This window comes from Gorilla gorilla, chromosome 1 (genome assembly GCF_029281585.2).
Source record: "Gorilla gorilla gorilla isolate KB3781 chromosome 1, NHGRI_mGorGor1-v2.1_pri, whole genome shotgun sequence".
Lineage (NCBI taxonomy): Eukaryota > Metazoa > Chordata > Mammalia > Primates > Hominidae > Gorilla > Gorilla gorilla.
In genome coordinates, this window is record NC_073224.2 from 81,880,818 (window position 1) to 81,893,960 (window position 13,143).

At 39.5% G+C, this 13,143-nt stretch overlaps 1 protein-coding gene across 16 annotated transcripts in view; it reads right to left on the bottom strand.

Moving 5' to 3' along the window:
* Positions 1–13,143, bottom strand: part of RABGAP1L (RAB GTPase activating protein 1 like) — an 815,258-nt gene that overhangs the window by 106,612 nt on the left and 695,503 nt on the right. For 5 of the 16 annotated variants that reach the window (XM_063710720.1, XM_031012370.3, XM_055366299.2 and 2 more), the window contains one exon: positions 11,889–12,102. The exons of the other annotated variants lie outside the window; for them this stretch is intronic. In XM_063710720.1, the coding sequence (XP_063566790.1) occupies positions 11,889–11,999 (111 nt within the window). In that variant the 5' untranslated portion in view covers positions 12,000–12,102. Of the gene's footprint in view, positions 1–11,888; positions 12,103–13,143 lie in introns of those variants that run through there. 16 annotated transcript variants of the gene reach the window in all.

Sequence of the window (13,143 nt, forward strand, 5' to 3'; positions counted from 1 at the left end):
ACAGGGCCGGATGCGGTGGCTCACGCCTGTAATCCCAGCACTTTGGGAGGCTGAGGCGGGCAGACCACAAGGTCAACAGTTCGAGACCAGCCTGCCCAATATGGTGAAACCCTGTCTCTACTAAAAATACAAAAATTAGCCTGGTGTGGTGGCAGGCATCTGTAGTCCCAGCTACCCGGGAGGCTGAGGCAGGAGAATGGCTTGAACCCCGGAGGCGGAGGTTGAAGTGAGCCGAGATCACGCCACTGCCCTCCAGCCTGGGTGACAGAACAAGACTCCATCTCAAAAAAAAAAAAAAAAAAAAAAAATTAAAATTAAAAAATAAAACAAAAATTCAAAAAAAGAAAACAAAAGAGCTAATTAAGTACTCAGCTAGACTCTAACCTGATTCCACAATCATAAGAACTTAGTATATGGGTCTAAGGATAAAAAGATTTAAAAATAAATTCCATATCTTATGCATACACACACACATGAATGTATTTAATTGTCACAAACATATTGAAGATTATGATTATAACTATGTGGGATTTCATCTTCCCCCAATATATTCATTAAATATGTACACAGTGTGTATAATTCCCCTAGGCACAATGCTGGGCTGGAAATACAACGGTAAAAACAGAAATAGCTGGCCGGGCATGGTGGCTCACGTCTGTAATCCCAGCACTTTGGGAGGCAAGGTGGGTGGATCACTTGAGGTCAGGAGTTTGAGACCAGTCTGGCCAACATGGGGACACCTCATCTCTACTAAAAAAATACAAAAATTAGCTGGGCGTGGTGGTGCACACCTGTAATCCCAGCTACTTGGGAGGCTGAGGCATGAGAATCACTTGAACTCCAGCCTGGGCGACACAGTGAGATTCTGTTTCCAAAATAAAAAAACCTGACATAGGGAAGTTATAGGTTAATGAGAGATTCATTAAATAATCACACAAGTAATTTTCTACACCATTAAGAGGAAGAGAGAAAGTGGAAGGCATGATCAAGATTTCTCCTAGCCCACTGTAAGGAAAGAAAAGACTTGTAAAAATCTTTGTGTCTCAGACAGTATCAGATAAAGGTTATATTAGGGGTATGTGAAGGGAGTTCACTGAATTGAACTTAGATGGAAAAAAACTATTTTCCTGAACCTCTAACTGAAATTTATCAATTCCTTCCATTATAAATGTAGCCAATAATCCACTGTGTTATTTGTGATTTTGCCACCTATAGATACCACAGATATTTTCATTCACATTATATGTATTACATATATCTCAAAATTATTTTGCATTTATAGTAGCCTCACTACCATTTCTTGCTATTTAATGTGTTTAATAAAGAAGTACTTATTACTATATCATAAATCTGATTTCTGTCTATTTTTGTAATCGTATTTTTTTTTCTTTTGAGATGAAGTCTCGCTCAGTGGCGTGATCTCAGCTCACTGCAACCTCTGCCTCCCAGGTTCAAGCAATTCTCTTCCCTCAGCCTCCCGAGTAGCTGGAATTACAGGCGCATGCCACCACGCCCAGCTAATTTTTGTATTTTTTTGGTAGAGATTGGGTTTTGCTATGTTGGCCAGGCTGGTCTTGAACCCCTGACTTCAAGTGATCAGCCCACCTCAGCCTTCCAAAGTGCTGGGATTACAGTGTGAGCCTCCGCACCTGGCCTATTTTAGTAATTGTATTTAAATACAATTGATTTCCTCTGTAGTCTTATCTATTTTATGTTACACATTTAAAAACATTTTTTTCTGATAAGGGGTCCATGGACTTAACTACACTGCCAAAGGAATCCATGACTTCCCCCAAGTTTTTGCAAATCCCTGGGCTATAAATATGGATCAGGTTGAGATAACAATGTTGGCATACCCTAGAAACATTGGCAAGAGATTTCTGTTTCTTAATTACCTTTGGAAGGGATGGGGAAAAAAGAGTGCCAATTCACTTTAAAGTTTCCAGTAAAATGAATAATGGTAAAAGACTGGTAAGTCTGAATTTTCAATTTTATCTCATTTTTCAATGAGTATATGTCATTTTTTGATGATGAATCTGTGCATGTGCAATTTTTGTGAATATTATATAAGTGTACTATTGAGAAACACAGTGCTTATATATTTTACACAGCTAACCTAACCATGGTGATCATATGAAGGGTCAGTTAGGTCAATTATATATGTGGTAGACTATTGTTCAGCAAATACTCACTTTCTCCTCCCACAACTCCTATTGTGGAGTACCCTTTTCTTCTCCAGTATGTTGGAAGTGGCCTTTTGATTTGTTTGGTCAATGGAACATGGACAAAAGCCAAAGCGTGAGGCCAGGCATGGTGGCTCGCGCCTATAATCCCAGCACTTTGGGAGGCCAAGGTGGGCAGATCACTTGAGGTCAGGAGTTTGAAACCAGCTTGGCCAATGGTGAAATCCCGTCTCTACTAAAAATACAAAAATTAGCTGGGCGTGGTGGCACATGCCTGAAATCCCAGCTAATCACGAGGCTGAGGCAAGAGGATTGCTTGAACCTGGGAGGCAAAGGTTACAGTAAGCCGAGATTGCGCCATTGCACGCCAGACAGAATGAGACCCTGTCTCAAAAAAAAAGAAAAAAAAAAAGAATTAAATGGTGGCAATGCTGCCATAAAAAATGTAAAGAAAAAAGTTATGAAAATCTCTATCAAATTTGCCCTTAGACTGCTTGACACATTTATTAATTTACTGCCCCTCTTAAGGAAACTGAAACTAGAAGGCATATGGATTTCAGAATTCCGATGCAAACAAAGAGCATTAAAGGCCTTAAAGCAAAATTGATAATGGAAGTTTTAAGTAAAAACAAATGTTTAAGTTAGTATGTAGCAATTTTTATCCTTCTTCTCCTGAACCAACTTTTTCTATAAACCAACTACAGCCCTGACTGTGTCGGATAAGAGGGCTTCTATATTTCAGCCTGCCAGAAATCCTATTGTGGGCATTACAATTAAAGGGCTACACTGTTTTGTTTGCTGTAAATCCTGTTTGTAAATAAGCTTGAAGTCCTTGCAATGAGTTTGAGTACTACAATTTGATTACATGTTGAGCTTGCGCACTGTGGTGAGTTTTGATGTAATATTGGTTTCTCGCTGGGCGCGGTGGCTTACGCCTGTAATCTCAGCACTTTGGGAGGTCAAGGCGGGAAGATCACCTAAGATCGGGAGGTCGAGACCAGCCTGACCAACATGGAGAAACCCTCTCTCTACTAAAATTTCAAAATTACCCAGGCGTGGTGGTGCATGCCTGTAATCCCAGCTACCCACAGGCTGAGGTAGGAGAACTGCTTGAACCTGGGAGGCACAGGTTGCAGTGAGCTGAGGTCATGCCATTGTACTCCAGCGTGGGCAACAAGAGCAAAACTCTGTCTCAAAAAAAAAAAAAAAAAAAAAAAATTGGTTTCTCTAATAATTTAATCATCGTTTTGTTTTTATTTTTTTTGAGATGGAGTCCCGCTCTGTTGCCCAGGCTGGAGTGCAGTGGTGCGATCTCGGCTCACTGCAAGCTCCGCCTCCCAGGTTCACGCCATTCTCCTGCCTCAGCCTCCTGAGTAGCTGGGACTATAGGCGCCCGCCACCATGCCCGGCTAATTTTTTGTATTTTTAGTGGAGATGGGGTTTCACTGTGTTAGCCAAGATGGTCTCGATCTCCTGACCTCGTGATCCACTCGCCTCAGCCTCCCAAAGTGCTGGGATTACAGGCGTGAGCAACTACGCCTGGTCTTAATCATCATTTTAAATTTGTTAACCAGGCCAGCTGTGGTAGCTCACGCTTGTAATCTCAGCACTTTGGGAGGCCGAGGCGGGAGGATCACTTGAGCTCAGGAGTTCCAGATCAGCCTGGTCAACACAGTGAAACCCCATCTCTACAAAAATAAAAAATTAGCCAGGCACGGTGACATGCACCTGTACACCTAGCTACTTGGAAGGCTAAGGAGAGAGGATCACCTGATCCTAGGAGGTTGAGGCAGCAGTGAGCGACAGACCTTGTCTCATTCATTCATAAATAATAAAAGAATCAATTTGGAATAATAACTAACATACACATGCCACTTTCTATGTGCTAGGTATCCAGTGCTTTACATATATTGACAATTAATTTTCTTAAGTGCTTTACATATATTACTGATTTAATTTAAATTTAAACTTAATTTTGATTAAATCTTACAGGTACTACTAACATGATTCTGTAAGAGTTAAAGAAAGAGGAAAGAAACACGAAACACAGCTTGGCAGTTAAAGATAGGTTTACTTTAGATATAACATGAGAGGGACTTCTGGCCGATTTCAGTCAGGACTACTTTCTCTTACAGACTCCAATTTTACAGATGAGAAAAATGAAGTTTGAGATTAAGTAATCTGCCCAAAGTCATAGAGCTAATTGCAAGTGAGGTAGGATTGGACCCAGGCAGTTTAGTTTGAGTGTGTGCTCAGGGGCTCTGCTCTATACTATCACAAAACTCACCTAACATTATTCGGTCAGATTCTCACCAAAGAAATATGGAGTTGTGATTCAGATGGTAGAACTATAAATCTGGATGCTGTGTAGCAGCAATATTCTGCCATAGAAATAAAGAAGCCAAGAAGTTGGAGACAGAGAAATAAAGTAGATGTCAAGAGAGAAGTTTTAATTAGATGGCAAGAGATAGGGAGAATGGTTGCCAGCATCAGTCCAGTACCAGCTCTGTTGCCTAGATGAACTGCCCTTGCATTTAAAGGAACACACTTTGCTGTCCATGTGATAAAATCCCTTTCTTATTTAAGATAGCCCAAGATTTTATTACTTGCAACTATAAGAACCTTAACTCATTAGAACTGATCAACCAAATGATTGGTTGGATGCTTGAACTGAACTGAAATTGATATAGTGCCAAAATGTGCACTTGCTATGTAACAATGAGAATAAAAAATATTCAGATAACATTTTTAAAAAATATGGATGAATCTTAATTGTTATGTTTATTCTAATCAATATTTGAAATGTATATCTAGTAAAGATTTAGAAATAACAGTATTGATTTTATTGTTTTCCCCATCTCTGACATATGGAATTGCTCTGAATTTTGTTTTTTAATTTGGCATGCTTGATGAAATCTGTGCCAATCCGATAAGGAGGAAGTAATTACAGAATGCTTACCCTCATCTCCCATTTATAGAAAGAGAAACTGTAGCTCCAAGAAAGAGCTCCCTTCCTTTGCTGGCACAGTGCTGCTATTTTGGTTTCTGTCAGTGAAGAATATCTATCCAGTGCCAATATAGTATAGCCATGTGTTAGTCTGATTAAATGGCTTTTGTTAAAGGGCAGTGTTCTAACCACTGGACAATCAATTCTCTTACCGTGATACTGTGACCTTGAATTTCTAGATGTGGAACATGGTAAAGCCAGAATGGGTCATTTTTCCTCCATTCTATTCTTGATAACCTAACTTTCCCATTCCCAAAGACTTTTGACACTATAGCAATCTCCACTTTTGTATGGCTGGAAGCTTAATTTTCAACTTATCTCAATCATTTACTCTTCTCATAACATCAGTTGCTGCTTCTTCCTAAATAATATTAATGTATATTCCCTTTGTGAGAACTAACCAACATGTGTAGACTAATCTCTTTATTTACACTCCCACTGTCAAATGTCTAAGTCCAGACACTTGTCATCTCTTTTTACTTGCATTGCTCTAATGTCCTTTACAATTTTTTTCCTTGGTCAATGTGGGCCCTGCCAGTTCATTACTGCAAGATTCCTGCTGCAGTAATTGATCTCATCTACTCATCAGAAGGTTTGGCCTATATATACTCCCTTCTATTGGTTCTACATTGCCTTCCCACCCTTCTGAGCTCAAACCTAAGATCTTCAGCACCATCTTCAGGGCAGAAGGCTTCAAGTTTCCTGTAGGACTGGTATCCTGATAGTGATTCCCTAATCAAGCAAAGTAATTCTCCAGGGTAACCCAACTAGTTCATTTTCTCCTTTTGTCCTCCCAACTCCTCCTGCATCTACAGGGTGCCTTATCTATTCATCCCACTTCTTCCTTTAGACCTTCTCCAAATAGTCTGATTAGTTCCTCCCTTATTAGAAAAGGAGACAATTAGTTACAGCTTTCACTGTGCTAAATACTTTACAAGTGCTCTCAAATAACCTCATGGTATTCCAATGAGGTAATACTATTATGTCTCTCAGTTTTCAGATGAGAAAACCAAGGCTTAGAGAAGTTACTTAGCTCACTGGTAAGTAGCGAATCTAAAACTTGAACTGAGAACTGTGTAACTTTAAAACCCCCAGTAGAGGCCAGGCGTGGTGGCTCACGCCTGTAATCCCAACACTTTGGGAGGCCAAGGCAGGTGGATCACCTGAGGTCAGGAGTTCGAGACCAGCTTGGCCAACATGGTGAAACCCCCATCTCTACTAAAGATACAAAAATTAGCCAGGCATGGTGGTGTGTGCCTGTAGTCCCAGTTACTCAAAAGGACGAGGCAGAATTGTTTGAACCTGGGAGGTGGAGGTTGCAGTGAGCAGAGATCAAGCCACTGCACTCCAGCCTGGGTGGCAGAGCCATACTCTGTCTCCAAAAAAAAAAAGGTTTTATGTTCTGCTAGTAGTGACTAGGCTTTTGTTTAGGTTATCACAGTAAACAATATTGGTCTAGGTAATTTCTTACTTTGCTCATGTGTGTATGATATGGAAGACGTAAGAAGTTATGCTTGGCTTCCTTATTGTTTTTTCTTATCTGTAATTTATATAAAGGGGTCTGTGATTTTCTTGCATCATCATTTATTTTTAAGGACTCAATAGGATATAATCATATTTTCCAAAGTGTGGATAGAGAGATTTCTGAATTCAATTTAGTGGGTCATAAACAATTAAAGCCTTTAAACGATTGAATAGAACAGAAAAATCCCCTTCATACATAACATGTGGCAACAGCAGGTATTGTTTAGTCAAATTTTCTTCCAGTTTTGTGTGTGTAACAGCTTGCAATTATATTTTACTACAGATTCCTATCAAAAACATAAGAAAGACACAGGGTTACTTATGAATAAGAAAAAAATGCAGTATCCACACCTGAGAACCACTGTATTTAATCAGATTTTTACCATTCAAGGAATCAAAACACCTCCCATTATGCAACAAAGTCCAATTACAGAAAGATATTTAATTAAGCCTGTACTAAGAAAGTTTCTAAATACCCTTAATAATGAACCCAAACCTAAGGAGGATTTTATAAGTTAGCAAGAGTGTAATTTGCTTCACAGTGCAGTTATCAGATTGAGAAGAATTTTATACTGTAAAAAATCTGAGAATTTCTTTCATTTGATTTAAAATGTTCATCTTGGCTGGGCACAGTTGCTCACACCTGTAATCTCAGCACTCTGGGAGGCCGAGGTTGGCAGATCAACTGAGGTCAGGAGTTCGAGACCAGCCTGACCAACATGGAGAAACCCCGTCTCTATTAAAAATACAAAATTAGCCAGGCATGGTGGCGCATGCCTATAATCCCAGATACTCAGGAGGCTGAGGCAAGAGAATCTCTTGGACCCAGGAGGCAGAGATAGCAGTGAGCTGAGATCGTGCCATTGCACTCCAGCCTGGGCAACAGGTGCGAAACTGCATCTCAAAACAAAAAAACAAAATGTTTGATGAAAAAATGTTCATCTCAAAGCAAAAAAATCAACATGGAATTAAAAGCAAATGAGGCCAGGTATGGTGGCTCACACCTATAATCCCAGCACTTTGGGAGGCTGAGGTGGGCGGGTCACTTGAGGTCAGAAGTTCAAGACCAGCCTGGCCAACATAGTGAAATCCTGTCTCCACTAAAAATACAAAAATTAGCTGGGCATGGTGGCTAGCACCTGTAATCCTAGCTATTGGGGAGGCTTAAGCAGAAGAACTGCTTGAACCCAGGAGGCGGAGGTTGCAATGATCCCAAATCGTGCCACTGTACTCCAGCCTAGGTGACAGAGCGAGACTCCATATTTGAAAAAAAAAAAAAAAAAAAAAAAAGCAAATGATATGTATTTTTATCTTGCACAATTTTAGAATAACTTTTCCAGATGGACCAAACCCAAATATTACCTCCAAAAGACGATTTTAAATTTCAAATCTGATAAAACTAAATATCTTCGGAAAGTTTTATAATACCCCAAGATCTGCATTATTTAAAAGTTTGATATATAAAACAATATTATGTGTTTCTATCAGAACTCCAAGGCTTTTCCATATTAGTCAACAAATTCTATTTAAAAATGAGCTACAGGGTTAGGAGTGGGAATTCCCTTTGGTGCAGCTAGCGTTGCACTGAGGCATAATATACACACAATCTACAAATGGAAGAGTGTTTCCTGATAAGCACATTTATATTAATTCATTCATTTTTTTCTCCCTCCCAGTCTCTTATGTGCCTGTGTCCATACACATACAAACACACAATGTCCTATACTTATTGAGCATAGGATGTTCCCTGTGACTTGGTCACTGTCCACCTCTTCAGCCATCACTGTCCTCTATACTCTGCTGCTTCACATCTCTGTATTTGTTTCTTCTCTCCTTTGGCCTAGAAAACTCCTGTTAGTTTTTGAAGACTCAGCTCAGACCTCTTAAGAGGCTCTTGGCTGGGTGTGATGGTTCATACATGTAATCCCACCACTCTGGGAGGCTGAGGTGGGAGGACTGCTGGAGCCCAAGAGTTCAAAACCAGCTTGGGCAACATAGCAAGACCCTACCTCTTTAAAAAAATATTAGCCAGGGGCAGTGATGTGCACTTGTAGTCCCAGCTACTCAGGAGAGGCTGAGGTGGGAAGACTGCTTGAGCCCAGGACTTTGAGGCTGCAGTGAGCTATGATCACACCACTGCACTCATGCCTTGGTGACATGGTGAGACCTTGTCTCAAAAAAGGAAGAGAGGCAGGGAGGAAGGAAGAGAGGGAGGGAGGGAGGGAGGAAGGGAGGGAGGGAGGGAGGGAGAAAGAAGGAAAGAAAGAAAAGAAAAAAAAGAGAATTCTGTTTCATTTATTTATGATGGTCCTGTCAAGATCCTCTTTTTTTTTTCTGTAGAGATGAGGTCTCTCTATGTTGCCTACGCTGGTCTTGAATTCCTGGGTTCAAGGAATCCTCTTCCTCTTGCATTGGCCTCCCAAAGTGTTGAGATTACAGGCATGAGTCACAGCACGTGGCCATATTCTGAATTCTCTGGATAAGCTTTCATGTTGAAATATTGTAAAATCAATGACTAAAATAAAATTTAAAGATTATCTACAACCGTGGATTATCCTATCCTGATTCAGTTATAGTGTATATTGTAGTTAACTAGGGGGTTGGCAATAATCTTCATATAATATATGTAATTATAAAAACATAAATTATGTATATTATACAAGGAAAGCATGCAACAGGCCAGATGTTTCTCTATTAACACTTCCACAAATATATTATGGTTTTTTTTGTTTTTTTTTTTGAGACAGAGTCTTGCTCTGTCTCAGCTCACCGTGACATCCACCTCCTGGGTTCAAGCATTTCTCATGCCTCAGTCTCCTGAGTAGCTGAGATTATGGGCATGCGCCACTATGCCTGGCTGATTTTTGTTATTTTTAGCAGAGACAAGGTTTCACCATGTTGGCCAGGTTGGTCTTGAACTCCTGGCCTTAAGTGATCTGACTGCTTCAGCCTCCCGAAGTGCTGGGACTACAGGAGTGGTCCATCACACCTGGCTGAGTATATTACAGTTTTATTGAGTATATTACAGTTTTATATCTGTTTTGCTTTTTGCAAATCTTTTTGCTTTTTTTTGTCTTCCAGCATCTCTACAAAAGTGGAGAGAATATAATGAATCACTATGTATTAATACTTATCACCCAGTTTCAATAATTATCAACACATAATCTACTGGTTCATTTTGAATCTCTGCAGACATTTCATCCAAAACCATTCAATATATATCTCTAAATGACCATTTAAAAAAATCATAGTATCAGCCGGGTGCAGTGGCTCACACCTGCAATCCCAGCACTTTGGGAGGCCAAGGTGGGTGGATCATGAGGTCAGAAGTTTGAGACCATCCTGGCCAACATGATGAAACACCGTCTCTACTAAAAATACAAAAAAAAAGGCTGCGCACCGTAGCTCACGCCTGTAATCCCAGCACTTTGGGAGGCCGAGGCGGGTGGATCACAAGATCAAGAGCTTGAGACCACCCTGGCCAACATGGTGAAACCCTGTCTCTACTAAAATACAAAAATTAGCTGGGCATGGTGGTGTGCACCTGTAGTCCCAGCTACTCGGGAGGCTGAAGCAGGAGAATCACTTGAACACGGGAGGCAGAGGTTGCAGTGAGCTGAGATCGCGCCATTGCACTCCAGCCTGGGAAACAGAGCGAGACTCCATCTTAAAAAAAAAAAAAAAAATAGCCAGGCGTGTTGGCAGGTGCCTGTAGTCCCAGCTACTCAGGAGGCTGAGGCAGGAGAATCGCTTGAACCTCAGAAGGCGGAGGTTGCAGTGAGCCGAAATCGTGTCACTGCACTCCAGCTTGGGCAACAAGAGGGAGACTCCGTGTCAAAAAAAAAAAAAAAAAAAAAATCAATGCACAAAAAATTACATAATTCTCTTAATATCATTATTAAATACGTAATGAGTGGTCAAATTTTTCCCAATTATCTTACAGATCTTCTTATACTTTGTTCAAATTAGCATTTAAACAAGGTTGATTTATTGCATCTGGTTGATATAACCCTTAAGTCTTTTAAAATCAATCTATAGCTTTCTCCTTTATTTTTTTATTTTTATTTTTTGTAATTTGTTGTTTCAAGAAATAGCCATGTTTTTAAGGTTCCTGTGCCTTAAAATAGAGAAGTAGGGCTTCATATTAGTTAGGTTTAAATGTTATGATATACTCTTTCATTCTGTTGTTTGTGATGAGTCATATTAAATATAATAAGAAGTTACTACAATTGTAGTTAAAAAGTTGATTTTGGGGGCTGGGCGTGGTGGCTTATGCCTGTAATCCCAGCACTTTGGGAGGTGAGGCGGGCGGATCACCTGAGGTCAGGAGTTTGAGACCAGCCTGACCAACATGGAGAAACCCCATCTCTACTAAAAATACAAAATCAGCCAGGCATGGTGGCGCACGCCTGTAATCCCAGCTACTAGGGAGGCTGAGACAGGAGAGTCGCTTGAACCCAGGAGGCAATGGTTGCGGTGAGCCAAGAACATGCCATTGCACTCCAGCCTGGGCAATAGGAGCAAAACTCCATCTCACAAAAAAAGTTGGTTTCAGAGGTATAGATCGTTGATATCTTAAACTCAATAGCCATTATAATGATGACATCTAAGAGAAGAAACAATAAACACTTGCAAGAACTTCCGTTTTTGATTATGCCAGGACATGCACACACACTAAGATCCTGAGAGAATGGCAAATTTTTTTTACAAATATTAAAGCCAAACTAAAATTGTACTGTTATTTTCCTAATAGTTCTTCTTAGTAATAATTTAAGACCCTGAAAGTTACCTGATTTTTAGGTAGCTCAATTCTCAGTTGATGTTATGACTCACTGGTAGAAATGTTACACTTCTATGAGCCTCAATTGTATGCTATGTAAATATAACTAGCCCCTACCTGATAATTATATACATATTTACAAGGCAGAAACTTAAGACAAAGTGATATTTGGCACGCTAAAATTCCTCTCAACCTCATTATATATGAAAGCATCAGCCTAACATTTTAAGTGTGCTACTGTTATATGAGTGTTTAATTATGTAAATAAATCTTTGAAAACTAGTAGACATAACACAAAGCCAACAGCAAGTTATGCCTCAGTTGCTACAGGAGTATAGATATTATGTTAGAAAAGAAGATACAGTCCCAGAGTAGTGTGCAAGGCACCACCTACCATAGACCTGGGCTTGCTGATGGCCACCAGACTAGTGAGGAAGTCTTCATCGTGCAGCTGGCTGAAAACATGGGCGTCATAGGCTACCATAATGGAGATTTCTTCCATCATCTTGCCAGCTGGCCTTTCCACAGCAGCAGCTGCTGTCCCAGCTCCAGACCAGACTATCCAAGGAAAAATCCTACTGCAGCTCAGTGCCAGTGTACACACCCACCTGAGTTCGAGGGGGTGGAGTGTCAAAAATCCAGAAAGAAAGAGAGAGAAAGAAAAAAAAAAGCAGCTGCTATCACAGGCTTGGCTAGCAATTCACCCCCAGTAGGAAACTAAAAGAGGTTTCTTATCTATGCAGGAAGTATACACTGTAAACACCTTCTGCATTTATAACAGAGAAGCTGGAAAATTCAATTTTTGGAAACCTTTAAACTTCAAAAAAGAAATAAAGTTTCCTAACTAGAAATATCCTATAGCAATAACAACAACAAAAAAAAATGATTTGTGTTATGTTCTTGGTAATTAAAAATTTTCATAATAGCTCGTTTTCTTACTGCAGTATTATTACATGAAGATTGTTCTTGGAGAAGAAGTAAATTTTCTTAGTGTTCTTAACGCTTATTTTTTTGTAATCTTAGAAAATAAACAGATGAAAACCATTTTAATTTTTCAGAATTTAAAGAATTCATAGTACAATTACAAGTGATCTCCTGAAGTCTGAAAAAAAAGTTTTCCCCTCTGAGTATTTCTGTTAAAGAAAAAAATGCCAAAACATAAAAATGAAACAGGGACAGCGATATCAATTAATAATCATTACTCCCTTTTCCTACTAAAAAAAATAAGTATTTTAAGCATAATTTAGTTTTGTGTTGTTATTCAGAAAGCAATACAAGGGTCTCATTTATAAACTGGTTGTTTTGCTCCCATAGATAAAAGTTCTCTTCATCTTTTATCTTTAAGGCTAGAGGTTTCTTTTAATTATTCAAATCAGTAGATAGCCATTAACTGTTGGTAGCTTAACCACCAGTAGTGCTTTTTAAATTACAGCTGGAGACCATAAATGAACTGCTATATTTCCAGATGAAAAGTTTGAAAGCTGCCCATAATCACCATTACAAAGTTGCTTGATCAGGAAATATAATGTATACTAATTTCATGGAAAAAGGATTAAGCAAATAAAAATGAGGGGAAGACAGATAAGGCTTCTCTGAAGTTGTTTTTCAATATTCCTAATTAAGCTAGTATCTTCCCTGCTTTTTCTAGA